Source organism: Drosophila subobscura, chromosome E (assembly GCF_008121235.1).
Source record: "Drosophila subobscura isolate 14011-0131.10 chromosome E, UCBerk_Dsub_1.0, whole genome shotgun sequence".
Taxonomy (NCBI): Eukaryota; Metazoa; Arthropoda; class Insecta; order Diptera; family Drosophilidae; genus Drosophila; species Drosophila subobscura.
The window spans coordinates 5,805,122-5,828,491 of record NC_048531.1 but is presented as its reverse complement, the minus strand read 5'-3'; the positions used below and the strand labels follow the sequence as shown (position 1 = coordinate 5,828,491).

General features: G+C 47.0%; 6 protein-coding genes across 9 annotated transcripts in view; 3 read left to right on the top strand and 3 right to left on the bottom strand.

The window, feature by feature from the left end:
- LOC117892722 (dopamine N-acetyltransferase) overlaps positions 1 to 6,111 on the top strand; it is an 11,231-nt gene extending 5,120 nt beyond the window's left edge. The window contains exons 1-4 of one of the 2 annotated variants that reach the window (XM_034799141.1): positions 2,404 to 3,127; positions 4,048 to 4,224; positions 5,213 to 5,365; positions 5,426 to 6,111. In XM_034799141.1, coding sequence (XP_034655032.1) covers positions 3,047 to 3,127; positions 4,048 to 4,224; positions 5,213 to 5,365; positions 5,426 to 5,872 — 858 coding nt within the window. In that variant the 5' untranslated portion in view covers positions 2,404 to 3,046 and the 3' untranslated portion in view covers positions 5,873 to 6,111. Of the gene's footprint in view, positions 1 to 2,403; positions 3,128 to 4,047; positions 4,225 to 5,212; positions 5,366 to 5,425 lie in introns of those variants that run through there. The other variant, XM_034799143.1, reaches the window with a different exon arrangement.
- LOC117892730 lies at positions 6,019 to 14,731 on the bottom strand. The gene is made up of 2 exons (XM_034799151.1): positions 14,720 to 14,731; positions 6,019 to 6,504 (listed from the first exon to the last, which is right to left on the bottom strand). Exon 2 carries the CDS (start codon positions 6,470 to 6,472, stop codon positions 6,164 to 6,166), a length of 309 nt encoding a protein of 102 aa, XP_034655042.1. The 5' UTR covers positions 6,473 to 6,504; positions 14,720 to 14,731; the 3' UTR covers positions 6,019 to 6,163.
- LOC117892724 (dnaJ-like protein 60) lies at positions 6,704 to 7,719 on the bottom strand. 2 transcript variants are annotated; one of them, XM_034799146.1, is made up of 4 exons: positions 7,564 to 7,719; positions 7,384 to 7,507; positions 6,993 to 7,321; positions 6,704 to 6,927 (listed from the first exon to the last, which is right to left on the bottom strand). In XM_034799146.1, exons 1-4 carry the CDS (start codon positions 7,614 to 7,616, stop codon positions 6,762 to 6,764), a joined length of 672 nt encoding a protein of 223 aa, XP_034655037.1. In that variant the 5' UTR covers positions 7,617 to 7,719; the 3' UTR covers positions 6,704 to 6,761. The 2 variants fall into 2 exon arrangements, with proteins under 2 accessions (XP_034655037.1, XP_034655038.1); XM_034799147.1 differs by having other exon boundaries at positions 7,568 to 7,709.
- On the top strand, positions 8,062 to 10,268 carry LOC117892715 (RNA polymerase II-associated protein 3). The gene is given in 7 exon segments (XM_034799135.1): positions 8,062 to 8,284; positions 8,348 to 8,628; positions 8,689 to 8,897; positions 8,969 to 9,432; positions 9,434 to 9,610; positions 9,667 to 9,952; positions 10,031 to 10,268. Coding segments are annotated over 7 exon segments (1,662 nt in total). The 5' UTR covers positions 8,062 to 8,131; the 3' UTR covers positions 10,123 to 10,268.
- LOC117892710 lies at positions 11,236 to 22,681 on the top strand. Of its 2 annotated transcripts, none has more exons than XM_034799126.1 (9): positions 11,236 to 11,513; positions 15,678 to 15,759; positions 17,699 to 19,166; positions 19,240 to 19,879; positions 19,936 to 20,204; positions 20,277 to 21,492; positions 21,548 to 22,002; positions 22,065 to 22,290; positions 22,356 to 22,681. In XM_034799126.1, exons 2-9 carry the CDS (start codon positions 15,735 to 15,737, stop codon positions 22,434 to 22,436), a joined length of 4,380 nt encoding a protein of 1,459 aa, XP_034655017.1. In that variant the 5' UTR covers positions 11,236 to 11,513; positions 15,678 to 15,734; the 3' UTR covers positions 22,437 to 22,681. The 2 variants fall into 2 exon arrangements, with proteins under 2 accessions (XP_034655017.1, XP_034655018.1); XM_034799127.1 differs by having other exon boundaries at positions 15,674 to 15,759.
- LOC117892725 (28S ribosomal protein S17, mitochondrial) lies at positions 22,654 to 23,370 on the bottom strand. Its single transcript, XM_034799148.1, has 2 exons — positions 23,190 to 23,370; positions 22,654 to 23,126 (listed from the first exon to the last, which is right to left on the bottom strand). The coding sequence occupies exons 1-2, from the start codon at positions 23,295 to 23,297 to the stop codon at positions 22,767 to 22,769; spliced, it is 468 nt and encodes a 155-aa protein (XP_034655039.1). The 5' UTR covers positions 23,298 to 23,370; the 3' UTR covers positions 22,654 to 22,766.

Here is a 23,370-nt window from a genome sequence, read left to right as displayed (position 1 = left end):
TACAACTGTGTGTGTGTGTGTGTGTGTGTGTCGAATAATTACCATGGAAAACATGTGTGTTTGAATAACTTGAGGTGCCACAAAACATTTGTAACTGTCAATTAGCCTGTTATCGGGTGATGTGAGGGGTGTGGGGGGGTGCATATGCATAATCATAAAGTCACCACCCCAGACTTCACACACACACACACACACAGACATTTACAGAGAAGTGCGCCGAAAGGTGGTGCTGGAAACCCGTTTGGCACAATCGCACAATTTCGGCAGCCCAGACCAGACAGCAGTTAAACGCTCAATCAGCTCAGCGCTATTCCATTCCTCCATAAACGGTTGCAAAGATCATTAACTGCATGACACAGCAAAATAGCACCAGACACAAGAAAAATGTGAATTGCAAAGGGAAAATTATCTTGTCTTATTCTGACAAAATATTATGCCCAAAGGTAGATCTTTAAATAAACTAAGCGAGTGACAGGAATGGCCTGCAACTGCAACTGATGTTCCGGATCATTATCCAGCCTTATTCTGTGAAACAACACAATGTAATTAATATATAAAGAAATCAATGTGTACATTTGTTTATAAATATACATTGAGAAGGCTGCACCTGCAGGAGACAGTCATTCGGCGACAAAGAAAGAAAAGTTTGGGCAGGGACAATAAAAAGGGGCACGACCGGCAGCTGAGCTAAATTTAGTGCACCACATACAGAGGGCACGGCCAACCAATATCACAACCAAAAACTTCAAACGAGTTCCAGGAGAGGATCACCTTATAGTCTGCTATGACTAATTACTTCGAACTAAAGCGGGCCGGGCCATCCACGATGGACTTTGTTGGAAAACATGTTGTGTTCGAATCGTTGGTGGTAGTGTTCGGCACTCGTCGACATTTACAGTTAGAGTTGTGTTCGAAGAGAATAGAAATGGTTCTATCTTCGCTGTATTCGTGCCAACGTGTTCGTCAATGGATGACAAGGTTGGAACAACATGGCCCGCTTAATGCAAGCGGAATGATATGCTCATATTATACTCGTACCTACGAAAATTTCCATTGATTTAGCATGATAAGCAAATGTTGGCGACAATTTGCATTTTGTTGCCCCCACTAATTGTTGGAGCGACTGTAAATTTTGTTTGTGCGCACTTAAACAACCTGTAAAGTCCGTAAACAAAATACGAAATTAATATTCCTTAATTTGATTCCACAATTGGAAAGGGGAGGCTGAAAATACAGTTTGGGGTTTCGCTTGAATTATGAATAAATAAAATGAGAGGTGGCGGGGGAATGGGCATGGGCATGGGGATCCAACCAGTGCGCCGCGGAATGAATTAAGTGAATAATATGAATATTCCAATGGGATGGTATTTGCGCGGCAGAGTTCGGGTGATAATTGGCCGGAGAGCGCGCGCCAAACTAAACAATAAACGAAAAAAAAACAAAACTAAACCGAGAGAATGTGAAGAGTGTGTCCACCCACACAGCTACACTTCAGAGGGGCAGAGAGGAGAGAGAGAGACCCTCCACAATAGCTTTGTGTTTCTTTCTTTGTCGCATATTAATTGAGCCAGCGGCGTGCGACTGCCGAGAGCGGAAGGTAAACAAACAGCGGCGATGAAGAAGTAGGAGGAGGAGGAGAAGGAGAGCATCGGCTGGACAGCCGACAGCCAATCATTCACACCAACCCCAATCGGACGTAACAGATAAAGATTTATGGAAACGAATTCATTATCTGGATCTTCTGCTGTGGCGATAATGTTGATCTACTCTTTGGTAGAGAATACTGAAAGTCCAAAGATTTACTGGACCAGTTGGGTTACTTATCGCATTTTGAAACTTATCTCAATTAAACCGCAATAAATCAAGAAAAAAGTTCGATAAACGAGTTCCTAAATCAACTAAAAACCGCAAGCAAAACCAAACAAATGGTGGAACGGAAGTGGCATGGGGGCGAAGCAGGGAAAGACCCATCTTGTACGAGTATAATACAGGAAACCGAGATGAAAACTTGATTTTTCGCCAAGAAAGCTGGTCACGTCGAATCACTTTTCCTTTGCTCTCTGGCTCCTCGCTCCTCGCTACCTGTCTCAGGCTTGGCCTGCTTTCTGCTTTCTTTGCCCAAAACAGTGGAAGAGAGAGAGTGAGAGCAGAAGTGCCGTGCCTCTCCCGCATTAACGTGACAGAGAGAGAGAGAGAGAGCGCTGAGGCGATCGATCCACGATCGACCGACCGAATGCGCACTGCCATAGCCATATCCCATATGAAGCCCAGCAAAGCGTTCTGGCCAGGTCTCTCATCTCAGTTGCGAACGGCAGCAACAACGGAACGGAACGGATCAGACCAGAACATCGATAGTCGATGTCGAGCTCTGTAAGATTGATATTTCCTCTCGCGACGCTGCGCCGCGCCACGATTTGAGTTCGAGTTGCTGTTGCCCTGAGTTCACGTACCGCTCGGCTCGGTTCATGCTGTGTGTCGGATGGGATCGTATCGGATCGGCGACTATATAAAGTGCAAGGCAAACCCACTGTTTGGCAGTCACTGCTGGCTCTCAGGCAACTTAACTGCAATCAAGGATACAGCACCAGATCCCGCGTGCCCGTCTGCTCCCTGAACAACTTCATTTTGCAACTGTCAACGGCATATATTAAATTTCATTCATCGTTTAGCCAGCGCGTGTGCGTCGGTCCGTGCATATCGGCGGTGTCTGCTTACCCTACTGTTTAACAAAGCAAAGTAAAATTAAAAACCAAACAGAAACAAATATAAATAAACTCCGACTGCGGAATAAATAAACAAAACCGTCGCAAAAAAGCGCGCGCCAAGCAATAAAACAAAAAGCAAAACTCAAAAGAACACAGCAAAAGGCAGAACAAGGGAAAATTTCGCTATAAATTTTCCCAATTCCACAACAACAACAACAACAAGTAACAAACAACAAAAAAATCAAGCGAAATTATCGTTATTTTGCAATAAACAAAATCATAAAAGCAAAACAAACCCCAGACCTTGCACCAGACCCCCAACACAACCCAAGCTGTACATCATGGAGGTCCAGAATATGCCCGATCAGTCGTTGATGCAAACCAATCCCAACCAGCGCATCATGCTCGATTCCAGATGTGGGGTAAGCAATCCAGCATCCAGCATCACGCCAACACCACCTGACCCGACCCTGACCCCAGTCCATCTGCGTGGGCTGCCATAGTCTTGGGGGCAGAAGGTCTATAAATACTAAGTGGTGCACCCAATAATAGATATGCGGATGCGGCCGGGCCAACGCAAATGGTTAAGTGAGTGTAAACAATACGCACGATACGTGCGAGAGCATTCCTTCTCCTTCCTTGTGGGCCAATACTCTTGAATTCGGCAAGTGCAAATTCTCGAAATATTTGCTAATCAAGTTTTATGATCAGTTTTCATAGCGGGGAAAATGAGTGTTTATGGGAAGCGATTTATACGTAGTTCTTTGCTGAAGTGAAAATAACTTTTTGTTATTCTTTGATCTTGGATCTTGAAGCATGCTTTTGTATCTTATATCAGACACCATATAACACCTATCTCTGCATGTAGATCTTATCGCTTAGAATTATATTTAATCCCACCAGATGATGTGTACAAAGTCCTCTGCTGTTTTCCCACTCTATTAAAATAATAAGAGTTCGTGTGCAGACGGCAAAACGGGAACCCTTAGTTTTGGTCTTTAATTTATGGGGTCTTGTCAGAGACGTACATGAAAACAGACTTTGATATATTTCGACCATGGAATATTGAAAATGGAAATGCAAGTGAAAAGCGAACGCCGGCGGTGCGGCGGTCGCCACACATGTGCTGCAAAATATACACACAGCAAATTAAAATGCCTTTCATCTAAGAGCCATAAATTATCATGTTTTCTATACGGTCGGTCTCCCCAGTCTCCCAGTCGTTTGTTTTCTATTTTTCCACGTCCCCAGCCGAACCGAACCGAACCGTGCCCACACCCACCCCACAACACACAACGGATCTAAACGATTTGTTTTGTCTGCTTCTCACACACACTTGCAGCTGAACGACTTGTATCCCATCGCTCGTCTGACACAGAAAATGGAGGACGTGCTTAATGTGTCTGGGAAGGCGTCGACGACAACCGCCACCAAGGATGACTGCCCCTACACCATCGAGCTGGTGCAGCCCGAAGACGCCGATGCTGTGATCGCCATGCTCAAGACGTTTTTCTTCAAGGTAAGAGACTATTTCCCACAACTACTCGTAGTCGTCGGGGGAATTGAGTTTGCATATCATGGAAGCCAATCAAGCTGAACACCTGGTTCACTGATTTGGGATTTGTGAATTTATTTCACCCATTATGTCCAATGCGATCCAATCCGATCCGAGACGACCAAGTACTTGGCTGAGAGTTGAGAGAACGAATACAAAAACAAAATTTGAATAGCATTTCCAAAGAATTTCAATTAGCACGAACACGTGCCAGTCCCTCCGTCCGATCGAACGTCTTAATTAGATTTAATTCAACTCGAAATTCGCACACTAAAAAGCAAATGTTGCACCCATTAAGAGCATTCACTTTTCCTGTCCTTTGGGAATGGGAATGGGAACGGGAACGCGAAACGGGAGGGATTGTCGGTTTCGGATCTGAATATTCGGGTGTCGCGGTGCGGACATGATCCATGTCAGGGCTAACTTTCAGCTGGTTATGCATCACGACTTTGTCGTCGCTGAAATCAATATGCCAGAGTTGATCTTGACTTATTCAGGTTCCATTCCACTTCAGTTCGCTCGAAAATGCCATGCGCCAGTCAATGAGAATGCTGCCTACCGCCTCCGAAACTTTCAACTCCACTCCATCTAATGAATGGCCAAAGGCTTATTCGATGACCAAAGCCCATATTTATATATTTTAATATGCAAATTACTCATTCCACGCGTCACCTGCCACCCGACCAAAGCGGCCGCTAAATGATTTTATGCAAATGCAAATGCAGTTGCAGTTTCGTTCCCTATCAACGAGCTGTCTCTATTAATGGCATACTCTGAGGCATCGAGTGCGTGCACAAATCATTTAAATGGCTGACCAAATTCATTATCGTGTCACACAATTATGACCGTAACTTGTTCAGTCGTTTGATGTCTTCTAAAGATAGTTTAGTTTATGTTCGACTCGGATGTGTGTCTTGATTAGCAACTTACCTGTTTATTTTCCCCGCTTTAGGACGAGCCGCTGAATACTTTCCTAGATCTCGGGGAGTGCAAGGAACTGGAGAAGTACTCGCTGAAGCCCTTAACCGACAACTGCTCCTACAAGGCAGTCAACAAAAGCGGCGACATCATTGGCATATTCCTGAATGGCTTGATGCGACGTCCGGTAAGTGGAGGCACTTGCCTTTGCCAGAGAACGTCTTGACTAATGGATAATACTTTACAGTCTCCGGATGAAGTACCCGAAAAGGCAGCCGATTCGTGTGATCATCCCAAATTCAAGAAGATCCTCTCCCTGATGGATCACGTTGAGGAGAAGTTTAACATATTCGATCACTATCCCAACGAGGAGCTGATCCTGGATGGCAAAATCCTCTCCGTGGACACCAACTATCGCGGCCTGGGCATTGCCGGACGCCTGACGGAGCGGGCGTACGAGTACATGCGGGAGAATGGAATAAACGTTTACCATGTGCTCTGCTCGAGCCACTACTCGGCCCGGGTGATGGAGAAGTTGGGCTTCCACGAGGTATTCAGCATGCAGTTCTCCGAGTACCAGCCAGATGGCAAGGTTGTCTTCAAGCCGGCCCATCCGCATGTCGGCATGAGGATAATGGCCAAAGAGCTGAATCCAGATGGCAAGCAGTCGGCGGCGCCAATAACAAAGCTGTAGAGGAGAGCAGCGGCTGGTCCTCCCTCATCGCAGTTCGGATTTTGTACTATGTGATTCTTTAGTTTGTAGTTCGGTGGCGGGTTCCAGGTAGTTCCATCTCAAGTGTCTCTACTTTCGATTCAAAATAGCATAGACAAACAGTACAATTTACGTATTTATCTAATTTAATTCGCCCGTCGATAAACTTAAGTGTTTTTGTGTGTTTAGAATGAGCTCAAAAATAAAACATTTGACTTTTAGCGCAACAGATAACAAGGTCAGATTGTGGGGATCCGTTCCCGAGTGCTTAGCTTAGCCCCTGGTCCTGCGACCGTTGAGAGCCTTACTCTTGGAGCGCTTGGCCTGAGCACGCTTGGCCCTCAGCTTCCTGTTGCGCACTGAGGCACTGCGAGTGGTCACAGAGCTGGTGGTGGAGCTGCCCACACGAATGCGCCTGACCGCCGTGTACCTCAAATTGGAGACAACCACGTTCTTGGCGTTTCCGCTGTTGCTGGTGCTCGTAGCTGGCGACGAAGTTGAGTCGGTGCTCTGGGCCTGTGCATCATCCAGGCAGCAGAGAACCACCAGGCACACAACAAAGGTAAGCGAGACGAGCTTCATGTTGAGGTTGAGATTGATATTGGGAACTGTTCCTTGTCGATGCTTGACTTGGATATGCCTCCATCAGCCCAGCGGGAGCGCTTAAGTAGGCGCCGTGCTTGTTTGCACAGTTTGCAACTCCATGCGAAGGCCGACGAAATTGTTTGAGGTTTGCAAAATAATTGAACAAGAGCAGAGCAGAGCAGAGCAGAGCAGAGCATTTGCCTTGAACCAAAATCAAACAACGAGTGTGTCGAACTACTCTGTCGTTTAATTTAGCTACACTACATATACAAACGCCCGATTTCTGCTACTTTGCCGACTGATTGTAGGGGTTGCGGGCCAGGCGATCCGCCAATCGGCGCATCTGCTCCTCGTTGCCATGTTTCTGTGCTTCGGCCACAACAGCGGCATGGTGGTTGGTGGCTTCTGCCGAGACTTCGTCTTGCACTTGACGATGCAGATCGAATGAGTGCCTTTATCGCGCAACAAGTGGCAACAATTATACATAAATATCAATCTGAGAGCTCTAAGAACTTACTTGACGGAAGTGAAGCCAAAGAACGCGCCAACGACTCCAAAGGCGATCAGAACCAAGGCGACCTGCCAGTTGGACACACGCTTCAGGCCCCTTATGCCGTAGTAGGGCCCGGGACTAGGAGCGTAGTTGGGCTTCACATTCCACGACTGCGAGGCTTCACTGTGCTCGCCAACTGGACTGCGCGCGGAACCAGTTGGCAGCCAGAGCAGACTGTCGTCATAGTCTCGGCGTGTCTGCGGCTTAATCAGTGTGCGATATGCCTCGGATATCCGCACGAAACGTGCCGTTCTCTCCGAGCTTGCGGCGTTGGTCTTTACATCGGGATGGTACTGGAAATAACCGAAGCATACAGAAAACCACTTCACTTTGGCCCGTCCAGCGAGACTCCCACCTGTTTGGAGAGCTCCACGAATGCGTTGCGGATGTCTTGGGTGCTGCAGTCGCTCTTTACGTTCAGAACCTGGTAGTGAGTCTCCGGTTTTCTCGCCTTCATCCTCACCCCTTCATCAGCCAAACTGCGCAATAAACATAGTATTATTTTATATAACGACAAAAACAATAATGTCCTTACTTACGCGCACAGCCGGGCTTGACCCGGAGTCGCAGGCAGGTAAGCCTCAGCATTGCAAGCGTTCAAGGACCAAGCTCTTTAACTTAATTCATGTTTTAGACCGAAAAAATGAAATTAAACAAATTATTTTGAAAAAAGCAACAAATGGGTAACAGCTGACTGATAGTGTTGAAATCAGTGTGACCGCGGAAATATCGATAAATATATCGCAAAAACATACCCAAATATACCTTCTCAGTTTAATAATATACAGCTCAATTCTCCAAAAGACTGACTAGTTTTCAGGTTTTCCTTTTCTTGGGATGTTTCCAAAGTAAGTTTCTGATAAGTGGGAATTAAATAAAGACACTTTGTTGCGATAAAAACTCCCATGTTGAGACAGATACACACCCTGTTAAAAACTCCGTATTACTGTTATAATACTGTTATACAGAAGTTTGGCAACTTTCGGTATATTTTTGAGGGTCACACGGTATATTTTCTCGATAAATCCGCTGTCACACTGGACAAATGCAAAAAATAACAAGAATTCGTTTAACAATTAGAAAAATAAAGTAAAAAAATCAAAATGAGCGCAGAAAATGCATTCGAAATGCAACGCCAGGTGCGTCGGAATGCCAAGGAGTTACAAAGTTCGTTGAAAGATCTATACTCGTGGGAGAAGGACATAAAGAACCAAGAGATGGAACTGAAGACGGCGCCCGCCGCTGCCGCCAATATTGTAAGCTCAAATTTGCAGACTCACACTTCCACAAATTCGCATTAATATTGTTCTCTGTTGCAGAAAATGCCTGTGCGCAGTCATGTGCAGAAAACAGGAGAAACTGATCAGCAGAGCGGCAGTAGTTCGGCGTCCGATACTCCTACGGAGAAGAAAGATCCGCCCGGGGATCCGGTGGCGCGCCAGCACAAGAAGGCCAACGACATAAAAGACCGCGGCAATAACTATGTTAAGCAGGGAGAGTACGATAGAGCCATCGAGGCTTATACAGAAGCCGTGGAGGCCTATCCATACGATCCTGTGTACTTTATTAACAGAGCACTGTGCTACCTCAAGCAGGAGCGGTAAGTTGAGCGTCATGTGGTGTAGAATGTTCCAGTAAATAATCGATTTTATTGGGACAGCTTTGACAGCTGCGTGGACGATTGTGAGGCTGCCATTGGCCTGGACAAGCTCTGCGTGAAGGCCTACTACAGACGGATGCAGGCGAATGAGTCCCTGGGCAACAATATGGAAGCGCTCAAGGATTGCACAACAGTGCTGGCCATTGATCCCAAAAACATAGAGGCCAAACAAAGTTTGGTTCGCATAAACGAGCGCCTACGTAAAAATGGTAAGGCGAACTGTAAGAAAATCAAGTGTTCAAATTGTGTTTATTAATAGTTGTCAAATAATTATTTGCAGCCACCAAGAACGGTCCTAATTTTAGCGCGGAGCGCCCTGACCTAATTGACATATTGCCGATCGAGAAGCCAGTTTACAAACGCTCAAAGCAGTCGATGCAACGAGTGACCATTACAGATATTGTATCGCCCAGACCCTCCACTGATGAGGCACAGCCATTACGCATCTCAGACGATGATATTGACAAAATCTTCAACAGCTACTGCGGACCATACACAGAGATTAAAAAGGGGGACTTGAAGACAAACCCAAAAACACCCCCAGCAAAACCCATAGTGGAATCTGTTGATTCTGAACCGCTAGTACAAGATACTTCAAATGAAGTTAAGCCATCCGCTGCTCCTACTAAGACATCCCAAGTTCCAAGCAATGATACCAAACAGACCGTTGCAGATGCGGTGAAGGAAGCTAAACAGTCTGCTAACCATCAAAAAAATATCCAAAAATCAAAACAAAGATCCAGCGACTGAAGTGAAGCCATCCCAAAACACAAGCAAAGATTCAAAATTGTCTACAAATACTAAGAAAGATTCACCGATTGACGGCTCTCCAAATTCATCAGAAACTTCAAGCAAAGTTCAAGCAAATAAACCCAAGATCGAATCTGCCTCAAAGACGCTGGGTGGAGCCGCTCCCCTTGAGGTAAGCAGAGTATGATTTTCGTATAAGAAAGTGAAACTAAACTTATAATATTACAGCGAGCACTGCCGCCAGCCCCGTCGGGTACAGCTCAGTTCTACATAACCTGGAAGGAGCTTTCTGCCATGCAGAAATATCAGTACCTAAAATCCATACAAATACAAAATCTGTGCAAAATTCTGGGCGCCGGTTTCGATTCGGATACGTTCAATGATTTATTGTGCACCGTTCAGGATTACTATGTGCCGGAAAAAGAGCCCACAACGGCGTCTGTCCTGCTGGAGATTAGCAAAAATGACGAGTTCCCCATTTTGGCCATGCTAATGTCCAATGAAGAGAAAAAAAGTAACTTACTTATTTATATACATATATTCTTTACGAATCTCTCAATTAATATCTGTTTTTTGTTCCGCTTCCTTACAGTGGTGTCGTCTATACTAAATAAGATCAAGAACTGGCCCAAAACAAATCCGCAAGTGTTGGAGAAGCTCTCACGTGCTTATGGTGTGGATTAAAACATTAAAAAATATGAGTTTCAGTGTACTTATTTATGTATTAATGCTCAAATTAATATTCATAAAAAGAATGTACAAACACAAGTTTCAAAATGTTAAAAAAAAGCAACCCGCGATTAAAGTACTCTCCGTTGTTATGGAAATTAGATGCGCTAGAAATAAACGGGGATTACCTCAGCCAGAAAAATATTAATCACGTGCTATTGTAGATGTTATGGTCTCGATGAGAGTATGTTTGCTGATAGCAAGCAAAAAAACCATTTGGAAAAATATAAAACCATTCTTGGGACAGATCCCTGAGGTCTGGCAGGCCATGAATATTGAATAACAAATTGAGTAATATGAATTAGTGTAATTTACATAAATCAGCGTATTAATTCAATCTGCGAGGCAGACTCGCGAAGGAACAACAACTCCATTAAATGATGTTAAGTTGAAAACGGGCGGCGTTGATGGATTCTGTTCCCCTCACACACACACGCGCTCGTATGGTACCGTATCATTACAGCGACACCCGCGCCAAGGAAAAAACAAAACACATAAGCGCTGGGAGAGTGAGAGTGTATGCTGGGTGTAAGGGGGGTGGTGTGTGTAATTTAAGCCGGCTGACGCTGGTGGGAACGGGGGAAGGCTAATTGCGTGAGAGCCGACGTTGCAGTAAGCGCAGGGGCCGGGTTTTACTTAAGCCCATTGTTGCCTCCACTAGTTATAATTTAATTTACATTTTTTTCTTAACAAACGCTGCACTGGCTGCGATCCATCAATTCCCGCCACGAGAAAAACAGGGAGAAAGAGAAAGAGAGTGAGTGAGAGCGGGATCAGCCCAGCAGAGTTGTCACCCCATTCGCAGGCTGAAAAGACGTTACGAATCAAGCCAACATTTTTTCGGGGCTGAGTAATTAATGTAAATTAAATTGTAGATTTAAACTAAATCACAAAACGATTTCGTTGGCATTCAGGGGGATGATTGACCAATTTTATTTCATATATTTAACTGGGAGCGCAGTGGCAACTCCAAAGCCAAGCTTCATTGAGCACAGATTCGTATGGGGAAGAGAGAGAGAGAGAGTCAGAGAGAGAACGAACGGCTTTAGAGTGCACGATACGATGCGATCAGCCAGTTGGTGTGGACACTCCAGCGTATTTAGATATTGTCGGCTCTCGGCTCCAGCGGATCGGATCGGGGAAATAATACAGAAAAATCACAGCAAAACAGACACGGAGAAACCGAAAGAGAACAAAATAAAACGCGATCTTAGTTAACATTCGCGTCGAGTATACGAAGCGTGAAACACCAGCAGCCAGCAGCAGCGACGACACAAACTAAATAGAACGAAAAAAGTGCAACAACAAATTCGTCAAGAATCAAAGTAACGGCAATTCGTGCAAGTGTAAGTGCCTGCTTTGTATAAGAGTGTATGTGTGTGTGTTTGTGACTAATTTGAAAGGCAGCTTGAGAGCTAAAACTAACTAAAACTAAATGTATTAGTCGAAATGCCTGAGAAATAAGCAAATACGCCCCCGCGCAATGATAACACATAAATATATATACATGTATACAAATGCATGAGTGTGGAAAGATACCGTAATGTTTAATAAAGCACAAATATAATAAGTGCATGCAAATATATCCATCCATTGTGCTTGTGAAAAACTGGAAATTACGCAAATTCCGAACAATCTCAGTAAAATAAAACATGTGGAAACACGACTCGAAGCAAAGCCGATTTCACTGCCCCTAGACTCCCAGAGCAGGTGTACACGAGTAATAACAGTATTAGTAATCGAATAGCTGTAAAACCACACACACAAAACAGACAGAAATGCAGGGGAGAGCCAGCCATGTTTGTTTTTGTAGCCAACAAATCTTGTCAGATCAGCAAAGAATCTGCCCACCAATCCATTCAGTCAGTGATCCAAAGAATGCGGCATGAATGTTGTTTTTTCTATTAATTGTTTGGTGTTTGTCTCGTATTGCGCAGAGGGGCCGCTTGCACATCTTCATCTTCATCTTTATCGATGCGATTGGTGTTTGCTTTTGGCGCTCATCCAAATTACGGCCCAGACAAGACATTGAGTCCGGATTCCTATGCTCTTGGCCAGTTTGCTGACTTGGTTAGCGGCTGTGCTCTTTTGTTGTGTCGTTTCTTGTCGGTTGCCCTCTTGTCTGCGCGAGCGCCGCCTCATCGCTTCGATTGGATGAGATGTCGGCTCGTCGTCACAGCCTGTGCCAAGCGCTAAAAAAACAAAAACAAAAATAAAAGTAAAACGTGTCTGTCCCATAGCCCAAAAAGACGCTCAAAAGCAGCATCAGCCAGGCAGCAAACAAAAACAAAGCTACGGCAAAAATCAGCAAAGACATAAAAGTCAACCGGTTGGTTGAGTTTCAAGCACCGCAACAGCAACAACAGCAGCAGCTCCCGCTCCCGCTCTAACCCCACATACACACCACCAGCAGCAATACCACCCGCCCCTCCTCAGCAGTTGTGTACGTAAAAGCTAAGAAAATAAGGCCAGCTTCAGGGGCCACAGCTTTTGATACGCTTGTAGATCCATCCATGTTCTTATAATATTTTTATTGAATTTATCGGAACCGTAACGGAGGAAACATCTTCAGCAACAACAAAGCAATTCTCACAGATCTTTCCCATGATGTGCTGCAAATTGAATGAGCTGTGCAGGGTTTCCAGTCAGATAATACAGCTAAATATTAGGTCGTAGGTCGGACCTTCTTTGCTTCTGCTCATAATCGTAATACTCTCAGCAAGGGTATACAAATACCGTACACACACACACACACACATTCACACACTCTCATGTAGATAAATCAAGATACTTATAAATAACAATCTAGATGTGTGGATACAGATACAGAAGAAGATGAGGCTCGGGTTGGAGTGGACCTCCCTCCTCCGAAGCTCCGTAGCTGAAATCTGTTTAGCATAGTTTATTTTTTTACTAATCGACGGAGAGTGGTGTGCGGGGATGTAGGCGGGGGCGGAGATGCGGAGGCATGTGCTGGCGACTTTAGATCCGTTTAGCTGCGTCTCGAAAGATGCTAAATACGAGTATGTGATCAATAACAAATGGAATATTCCATTGATTGGGGAGCCAAGCAGACTTTCTTTTCTGCCCTCCGTTTGTTTTTGTAATCTTTATGAATCATTTCAACCACAATTTAGCCGTAGAATGTTAATGGGAGCTTGCATTAATATTACAATTAATATTTAATTCAATTATGAAATTCCATTCAGTTTGTTTCAAACATAATAAACTCTTTCGAATCACTCAGTTTCGTACCCCCAGCGAGCCATAAGCTTCGTATCGAGTCTTGTGAAATGTCTTTTCGGGATCCATTACCCCCTGACTTGATGTTTGGCGAATTATTTAGCCAGCACCTGCTAACTCGATTGATAATTGTCTGCCGCTGCTGACGCCTTGGGCAGCGACATTTGATGTCTAAACTCCGCCTGAGGGGGCTGGAATAAAAGTCATGAGACTGCCCAAATTCGAGTCCAAGCAATCCAAAGTGTAATTGACTTGTTGGCAGAGTGAATCCCATCCCATCCCGCTGGCCCACAATTAGCACCAAGCAAAACGGAATAAAGTTTATATTTTTACATATTTATAACTCAATTTGATTGCTGCTTGCCCCTGCCCCACACCTGCAATTGGCTTTGGCTTTGGCATTTTCATTTCGTGTTTTATTTTTTGCACGCCATTTGATAGCGAGGCTCGAGAGAGAGAGAGAGATGTCATATGCGAGTAGTCGTGGCTCCAGCGGCTGCTGTGAATTTATTGAAATGCTAATAAAACGCTAAATGCCGCTGCCAAATGGCCATTCAAATGCAGAAGCCAATGTCTTGACTGTGCTGGCTCAAGGATGCTGAGGATGAGGACGGGTCAAAGAAGACGCCGCCGCTGCCATTGATATGGTGTGAGATATATGTTTGCCGCTTGCCGACGCGCCATATCATGGCGCCTCTGACTTCCGACTTAATGATAGAAACAACAATCAATAGAGCCACCGACCACCGACTACAGGTTTCATCAAGTGAAACTCTCAGCATGACAAGACAAGAGTCGACTTTGCTTTCGGTTGATTTATTTTTAGTTGCTTGCTGCTGCTGCTGCGGATCTGCCATACAACTAAATCAAATCACTTGGGTTTTCATTATATTATTATAAGAGGAAACGTTTCGTTTCGTCTCGTTTTGTTCTGCACTTTATCTGTGTGAGCCGCGAGAGCAGGCAGCACCCAGGAGATACAAAGCGTTAATTCAATCAAATTCATTGCGACAAAACAACAATGAGAAGACTTAAGAGACGAGCAAGAAGGCAGTCAGTCAGGTCGGAGCAGCGTACGTAAATTCGTATTCGGAATACAAGAAACACGAGCAATTTAGTTGCTAACATTTCGCTAGTTTCGCCAAAGATCATTTATAGCTCGAATAATTATATAATTTCGAAGATCTAGATATAGCCCATGGGTGTACAAGTACCGAGGGGTATTAATAGTCAGACAAAGAGAGTCAAAGTCTGGATTACGAACCGCTTTTAGCAAAATGCAAGGGGCAGAGAGCTGCACACAAGAAACAAGTCTTCCGATCTCACATTAAACATAAACAAGTCATTTATTTAGATACAATTAAGGCAGCGCCAGCGGCATAGGAAGGAAAAGAAAAGAAACTCTCATCAGGCATTTCTTCAAAAATATATTGGTGATTTTATTGAATCAATCATTGAGCATACGCCGTGTGCGTCAGGTCACAAATTAATTTTATTGCATACTTAGGAGCGTCGCAGATGCAAATTTCCTTCTTGAATGCTTGAGGCCATTATTCATTTCATTTGTTTATTATATGTCGTTAGAACTGGCTGAAGGCGCCACGTACCGTTGGGTATTGAATGCAAGTTGTGTATATAATACTTTCGTGGAATTATATTATTATTTTGTGACCCGACCCGCACTTAGAGAGCTGATAAATCTGCTGCTGCTGCCTCATACATCGCGCAAGTTCCAGCTGGAAGCGCGATTCATTTATCTTTATCTCAGAACATTTTGCTGTGTGTTTTTGCGTTATTTGCGCTGTACTCAAGCCAGACTTGGATATCACACTAAATATGTAGTGTACATGTTTATATGAATGTGCATATAAAACGGAATTCGGGAAGTCATTTAGCTGAGCTTATCGCCAGACAGCCAGAAGCTAAAACAGTACACAGTTCCGTTTCAGCAAAGTGCAAACACAACAGACTACTCCTATTAATACTTGCCAAAAAAACAAAAAATAAAACCCACTGCACCCACCCCCCACAGTCGATGGATTTTCCGGGGAACTAACAGAGAGAAATACTAGTCAAACCGCTCTGGCGCTGACTCTAGCTCTTGGCTCTCGGCTCTTGGCTCTGGCTGGCTCTTCTGCTTAATTGATACGACACTGTGTGTATAGGGAAAACTGAATTTATTACCAGTTTTGTAATTTAAGGTGTCCGTCCGCAGTTTACACCGCTCATGAGTGCATCTCCAATTATGTGTTTTCTTTTGTAGGTAGACCATGCTGTAGCCACATGGACATATGAGGATACGATGCATCTGAAGCTACTTGAACATGGACTTTGATTTCTCGGATTTTTGTAAGTATACAAATTCAATTACCAGAACGTGTTTACATCGCCAGCCAAGGATAACCAGTATCCAATTCAAATTCAATGGGGGTCCTTGCTGGTGGCCCCATCGAAGGCTGGTCCCCGTGTCCCGTGTCATTGGCTGCCAAAAATAGATACCCATTGGCTTCAGACCCCCCTCCGCCCACGCGTCTGCGGCTTAGACAATTCGGAAATATGTATGATATTTGAATTCCGCTGAGTATTAGTAGGGGAGCGTAGGGTAGTTGGGATGTGCATGCCACTTCTGTGCGGCACGAAACGAGCAAACTTGTTTGATCGATAACAATCCGCCGCGTCGCAGGAATCGCAGGACTCAAATATTTGCACACTGCTCATGGCATGCCCTCTGCTCTGTCAGTGCTCAGATATGTGCTATCCACGCTCGACGTGACACAAAAAAGAATTCATAAAAATAGAAGAGACAACAAATAATAATAATAATAATATTAATAATCGTGTAATTATAAAAGCGAACCTAAGAGTGGAGTGGAGTGTTTTTTCAGTGATTTGCCCTGCCAATGCATCTGTGCAAATAAAATATTATTTGTTTGCCATCAAAGAATACAATTGCATAAACAAAACGATTTAATTATATTTGATGCACGAGTGCGGCTGTGTTTCCCTCTCTATAAATACCGCAGCCTGCAGCGGGTATTCCGATTTGTAGGAAATGTTTGTCTGTTTTTTGAAGCTGACAATATTCATAAATATTCGGGGTTTTAATTGCAAATGGAGAAATTAAAGAGAATTTTTACTATTGCTGTACATTTATAAATCAAAGTGTAAATATTATAATTTCCGGGCTTTTTTTCTGTACATTGGAACAATCTTTCCAAAGAATTCAACTTGTTTATTTATGAAGCTACTATTCCATGCAAATTCCACAAGCTGTATTATCATGCACACATATGTATATACATATATACACACATATTCATTCATGGAAAATCGTATGAATAAATGTATGTATCATATATTAAGCTGCCATAGGAACACTCAAACTGCGAGGGTATTTTATTTGATTGTTTCTATTTTTTCTTGCAATTTTGATTTCGTTATTTTCGCTTTCGTTTGTTACTTTTATTATTTTTTTTACCACTCGTATAACGATTCGTAGGCCGGGTTTTATTTTTTATTTTTTCTAAATATACTTAGAGCCAGCCCCTGTCCCACCTACAGCGTTTTGCGATGCATTTTCACTGCTCAGCGAAGAGTGAAGAGTGCATCAACCGCCTGCTCGCTGAAACGTGCGTTAGATAATTGTTTTCAGAGATGCAGCGGCAGCATCGCATCGGGCAGAATTACTAACACAAAAACTCAACAGAAAAATTAATTTGTTTCCATGGATGCTGCTCACAGCGGCTGCCAGTCTGCCTGCCAGCCTGCCTGCTGCTCTTCACTTGGCCATCAGTAGTGCAGTGCCAAGCAACGAGAGCTGAGATCGCTCAGTTACAAAATTACTATAGTAGTAGTAGTCCAAAGAAGCAGCTCACATAATTAATTATGGACTATCCCAAGGCACTGAATGGTAATGGTAATGGTAAATACTCGGTAGTTATTTTCGTTCTGTTCCTTTCGTATTTCTGCATAAATTACACAACAAATTTATTTGGCACGTCAACGGCTCGGCATCATCGAATTACTCCTTGGATTTTCATATCGATCAAACAGAGGCCGTCTGTCTGTCTGTCTGTGTGTCTGTGTGTCGGTCTTCTTATCGTAAAGCGACGAATTCTGAATACATTTAAATGGAATTACCATCTGCGGTATACGCCCCCCCTCAAACACGAGGCAAAGAGTGCGACATTTAATTTCAAAATAAATTGAATGATTCCCACCCATAGCTATCCAAATGTATTGTGAAATACTCCAAATATTGTGACCAAAATCTGTATCCTTCCCGCAGCTCGGCAAGACCTTTTGGATGGAATCGACAACTATGCCTTGGACCTGTTCATGCAGGTCACTGCCGGAGTGGGTGGCCTCGAGGACAGCAGCGCCCAGCAGGGAGGCAATGATGTGCTCGGAGCAGGTGCCGCCACCAAAATGGACTCGCCACACACACCCCCGCCCATGAGCCTGAGCAGCACGCCCCACGTCCATGGCCATCTGCCGGAGAGTCCCCCCGACTCGGGCTCCGAGCCGGCCTACAGTCCACTCAATGAGACACACGGCCTGGGGCTGCTGCCGGGGCGCGGAGTGGATCATCTCATCTATTCGAATCTGGGACCAATGGGGCAGTCGCAGGCGGGCAGCATGCTGCAGACAGACATGCAGTACGTGTTGCATCAACAGCAGCAGCAGCAGCAGCAGCAGCAACCGCCGCAGTTGGGCATCGTTGGGCATAACTTTGCCACGCCACAGGCGGATGTGAGGGTCAAGCATGAGGCGGGGCTGATCATGAATCCCAACAGCCTGATGTGCCAGCAGCCCAGCAACGAGCAGCAGCAGCAGCAGCAGCAGCAGCAGATGCTGCACCAGCAGCAGCTGCAAGTGCAACAACATCCCGAAATGGTTCAGGAGCAAATGATCTACCAGCACTACGAGAATGGGCCGGAGACGGGTGCTGGGCCTGGCATTTATGGTGCTGGCAGCTACCAGAATCTATCAACCTGCACGCTGACCTCCTCGCTGGGGCTCGGCGACCGGGTGCAGGTGATTGGAACCAGCCAGCTGTCGCTGAACCGCACCTCGGCACCCTCCACGCCCGTGCACTCGCTGTCCCGCAAGCGGAAGATGTCCACGACGCTGGATTGTCCGGAGTTTGCGCCCACAGCCAAGCTGGATGCAGGCCTGGTGATGAGTCCACTGCGCGCCTCCCATCACTCCCTCAGCACGCCCCACAGCCACAGCAACAGCAGCAGCAGCCACGAGGCTGAGGCCAAGACACCTGCCCACTCACACTGCTCCGCCTCGGTGTCGCCGGCCCTGTCCGGCATCCACTCGCAGGCGGACAACAGCCTGGACGGACAGACGGCCGCTGGCTCTGGATCGGGGTCGGGCAGCGAAGCCGGAGATCCCGCCCAGACACAGTGCATCCGCTTCAATGCCTTCCAGCCGGAGAACTGGCACAAGCTGTTCGACCAGAGCCTGCAGGAGCTGTCCGTGATCTACTACCGCGTCGATGCGGACAAGGGATTCAATTTCAGCGTCTCGGACGACGCGTACGTGTGCCAGAAGAAGAACCACTTTCAGGTTACTTGCCATGCCCGACTCCAGGGCGATGCCAAATTTGTGAAGACCCCGTCCGGCTTTGAGAAAATCAAATCCTTCCACTTGCATTTCTACGGCGTCAAGTTCGAGGCGCCCAACCAGACCATCCGCGTGGAGCAGAGCCAATCGGATCGCTCCAAGAAGCCATTCTATCCAGTTCCGTGAGTAACAGGCAACGATCAATGCTATCTAGAGTAAATCCTATCTACTGTTATCCCCCATCTGTTTCTGCAGGATCGATCTTCAGAAGCATATTGTCAGCAAGATCACCGTTGGCCGCCTGCACTTCTCCGAGACGACCAACAACAATATGCGCAAGAAGGGGCGCCCCAATCCGGAGCAGCGCTTCTTTCAGCTGGTGGTGGGCCTCCATGTGCACACCATTTCGGGCAACTTCCCGGTGATGAGCCATGGCAGTGAGCGCATCATCGTGCGCGCCTCCAATCCCGGCCAGTTCGAGTCCGACGTGGACCTCTGCTGGCAGCGCGGACTCACCCAGGAGTCCATTTTCCATGCGGGTCGCGTGGGCATCAACACGGACCGTCCGGACGAGAGTCTCGTGGTGCATGGCAACCTGAAGGTCTCCGGCCACATTGTCCAGCCCAGCGACAGCCGCGCCAAGCAGGAGATCGGCGAGCTGGACACCTCGGTGCAGCTGCGCAACCTCCAGAAGATCCGCATTGTCCGCTATCGCTACGAGCCCGAGTACGCCCTGCACTCCGGCCTGAGGCGGCAGAGCGACACGCGGGAGATCGTCGACACGGGCGTCATTGCGCAGGAGGTGCGCGAGGTGATACCAGATGCGGTCCAAGAGGCTGGCAGCGTTGTCCTGCCCAATGGCGATGTCATCGAGAATTTCCTGCTGGTCAACAAGGTGCGGACATCTCTATAGACTCTCGATTCCATTTTGTTGATTGATTTCGTTGGCAGGATCGCATTCTCATGGAGAACATTGGGGCCGTCAAGGAGCTGTGCAAGGTCACTGGGTCCCTGGAGACGCGCATCGAGCATCTGGAGCGCGCCAACAACAGCCACAACAGCCACCAATTGCGTGCCAAGGATCTGCTGGAGCCGCGCTGCCTGCTCCCAGACAGAGGGGCCCTCAGGTCGTACATCAGCAGGCGGGATGGCTACGAGATCTGCTCCAGCCGCTCCCTGCAGATTGTCATCTTTGTGCTGATCATCGTGATGGCAGCCTGGTGAGTGGGAGAAGCCTCCACACACGCAGCACAAAGCTTAACTAATTGCGATACTTCCTATTCCGATTCAAGCCTGGCGGCTGTGTCCACGCTGTACTTTGTGGAGCACAACAAGCAGCAGCAGCTGGACGGCTATCAGCTCTTTGGCAACAGTCACATCTTCCGCACGGACACGCCCACGCACCTGAGCGAGGAGGATCGCCACTACTTCCAGCACAGCCTGCACACACTCTTCAAGAACAAGACGCACGTGGCCTGGCCCAGTCTGATGTACGCCACGAGCACATCCCGACCGCCTGCCGCCGCCACGGGCCCACGCCCAGGCGAGGATGAGGCCGAGGAGCTGGCCGCCGTGATGACCAAGCCGCAGGTAAACCTCCAGCAACAGCAACAGCAGCAGCAACAGCAGTCGGGGAAGCACAGTCGCATCACGACATCAGCGCCGAGATTCAGCAACAAGACCATCAGCAGCAAGAAGACCAAGTGGCCGCTGTCCCAAGAGGTTCTGCGGCAGGCGGCCAGTCAGAAGGTTCTCCAGGCTGTGCACGGTGCACGGGCAGGAGCGCTGCCACCTGCCAACGCCAATGAAACGAGTGCCTCCACATCCGAAAAGCCCACACAGACACAGGCCCAGAGCCAGAGCCAGCCGCAGTCAATTTCCCTGCCCCAAGACTTTGAGAACAACTCCATAGACATCGATGCGCAGCAGCAGCAGCTGGTGGGGGGCAAGCAGCCGTTGTCGGCTCTGAAGCTGGACGAACACATTGTGGTGGTGGGCACCATCGCCAGTCCCACTTCGGAGGGCGCAGAGGGAGCAGCCCATGGGGTCGGGGATGTCGGCGCGTCCGTCGGCCAGGCCATACGCAAGCTGAACACTGGCGATGCGGTCATCTACAACGTGTACAAGACGGTGTCTCCGCCAACGGCGAACCTGGCGCTGACCACCAACAAGGTCAGCACCGAACCCTCTCAGAGCACACGCTCCCAGGCGCTGGATGTGCCGCCCCCAGCGTCGCTTCCTGTCCGCAACAGCAGCGGTGGGCATGAGAATCCGGATGCCCTCGATCTGCAGAATCTGAGCAACACCAATGAGTCCGTGGATAATCCCATCTCGGCTGTCTTTGGTTTCGTGTTCCCGGAAACTCAGGGCCTCAGGGACTCGAGCGTGGGCAGGCGGTCGGCCAATCAGCGCAGTCTGGACTGGATCGAGCACAAGACCCTGAAGACGGGACTCTTTGGCCAGCCGGCGGAATGCACTGGCGATGAGTCTGTCAGCGATAATTGTCAGGTAAGTCATGGAATCCTCCCTTACACGGTTACACTTTCCGTTTGCCCCTCCACAGTCCGTTTGCTTCGAGGAACTACCGTCGCCGAAGGCACAGCCTGATAACGTAGATGCCAATGTAAAGGAGCAGCATGTGGAAGATGATCTGCAGTCCGCCGAGCAGGAGCAGGATCCCGATGTGCTAGCCACACAACCCGTGCCGTCGGCCAGCAACGAGACCAGTCCAAGGGATGCCCAGGCCAAGCACTCCTCACAGGACACAGAGACCCAGGCAGCAGGATCATCGAGCCAGGACCAGAGCGAGGTGGAACAGCTGCCGAAGCCCGATGTTAACCCTCCTCCACCCATTCAGCTGGATTGCTGGAGCGTCTCCAGCTGCGTCCTGGCCGCCCAATACAACCTCACCGTCGACGTGGAAAAGTTCTGTCCCAGCGGGGGCAGCTCCCTGAACGTTAGCTACATAGTCCCAGTGTCGCGCTTTCTCCAGGCCAGCAATCTGGAGCTGCATTTCAAGTGAGTCGCAACAGAGTCAAAGTCAGAGCCCAAGTGCAACGTTTTCCTCTTTTCCTGGACAGCTCGAACAAGCCGCTGCAGTGGTCCATCTGCATTGATGAGGATCAGGCCAAGGCCAATGCGAATGCGAATGCGCAGCTCAACGAGGACGATGAGGCTCCGGCCAGCAGTGGAGTGAAAGTGCTCAAGCAGCTGGGCAACAACAAGCTGATCCTGGCCCTCGACATGCCCGAGCACGGCTACTTCTTGCGCGACTTTATGCTGCGCGCTAGCCACGATCTGGAGCAGGTGAGCGCTGAATATATATTCAAAATATTATTTAGATATTTAATCTCTATTTTGATCGCTTGCAGCAAAAACTATGCGATGATAGCGCTCACCTGGCGAACCCTATACTCCAGTACAACTTTAGAATCGTAAGAGATTGTGATTAGTTTACAATTTAATTGATGGCACGGATCGAATCTGAATCTGAATTTGAATCTGAATCTTCGTGCGGCATCAAAATGGCACCAAAATGGAGCACTTCTTTCGAATTAGGAAAATGCGAAATAAACATAAATAAAACTGTCGATCAGATGGATGGATGAATACATTTGAATACGTAAAGAAATCAATCAAATAAGACATGCAAGAATCGATTATCGACAATTTAAATAAAATATTTAGAGAAATCTTTTATTGCCGGCTTTTTGAATTGGATTGGGATTGGGAAGGCAGGCTGTTTGCAAACTTAACGATTACTTGGATTATTTACCAACTTATTATACGGCAAACGGCTGATCTTTGCCATCGTCATGGTACTTGATGTACGTCTCGCCGTGGGTAAAGTCTTTGGTGCCCTCTAGCCGGCCACGTGGTGGGGCCTTGGAATAGTCGAAGGACTTCTCCGACTTGCCAAACAGCTCGTTGGCCATCTCGATGTCGTCGCGGTACTTGCCGACCACCACTTTTTTGCCAGTGATGGGATCGGTTATGTCACCAAGTGGATAGACCACTTTTTCAACCGCATGCGTGATGAGGCGGGTCATGCGTTCGGGAAGCTCTCGTATCAGAACCACATCTCCGGTTTTGCACACCTTTTGCGGATCGTGGGCAAAGAAAAAATCATCCTTTTTAAAGTACTAAAAGAAGAAAGGAGAACAGAAATCAAGCAGGTGAATGAGCAGACGAGAGCGGCCACAAACCATGTTCAGATTCTTGTCCAGTTCCATACGCCGTATACGTATCTTGGAGGCATTTTGCTTGATGCATGGCATGCATTGGCCCATCAACAATAGTCCGCGCCTCGACATCTCTTTGAACAACTTTAATTAACAAATTTATAATTTATAAACAACATTGACTTCACTGCAATTGGAAGGCTCA

Bases quoted from the DNA above. Each gene is read 5' to 3' on its own strand.
- LOC117892730 (XM_034799151.1), bottom strand. From the start codon at position 6,472: ATGAAGCTCGTCTCGCTTACCTTTGTTGTGTGCCTGGTGGTTCTCTGC.
- LOC117892725 (XM_034799148.1), bottom strand. From the start codon at position 23,297: ATGTCGAGGCGCGGACTATTGTTGATGGGCCAATGCATGCCATGCATC. The intron at 23,127-23,189 runs GTTTGTGGCCGC...TTCTTCTTTTAG, and splicing joins TGGACAAGAATCTGAACATG to TACTTTAAAAAGGATGATTT.
- LOC117892710 (XM_034799126.1), top strand. From the start codon at position 15,735: ATGGACTTTGATTTCTCGGATTTTT. The intron at 21,493-21,547 runs GTAAGTCATGGA...GCCCCTCCACAG, and splicing joins CTGTCAGCGATAATTGTCAG to TCCGTTTGCTTCGAGGAACT. The intron at 22,003-22,064 runs GTGAGTCGCAAC...TTTCCTGGACAG, and splicing joins AATCTGGAGCTGCATTTCAA to CTCGAACAAGCCGCTGCAGT.
- LOC117892724 (XM_034799146.1), bottom strand. From the start codon at position 7,616: ATGCTGAGGCTTACCTGCCTGCGACTCCGGGTCAAGCCCGGCTGTGCG. The intron at 7,508-7,563 runs GTAAGGACATTA...TTTATTGCGCAG, and splicing joins AAGCCCGGCTGTGCGCGTAA to TTTGGCTGATGAAGGGGTGA. The intron at 7,322-7,383 runs GTGGGAGTCTCG...GGTTATTTCCAG, and splicing joins TCGTGGAGCTCTCCAAACAG to TACCATCCCGATGTAAAGAC.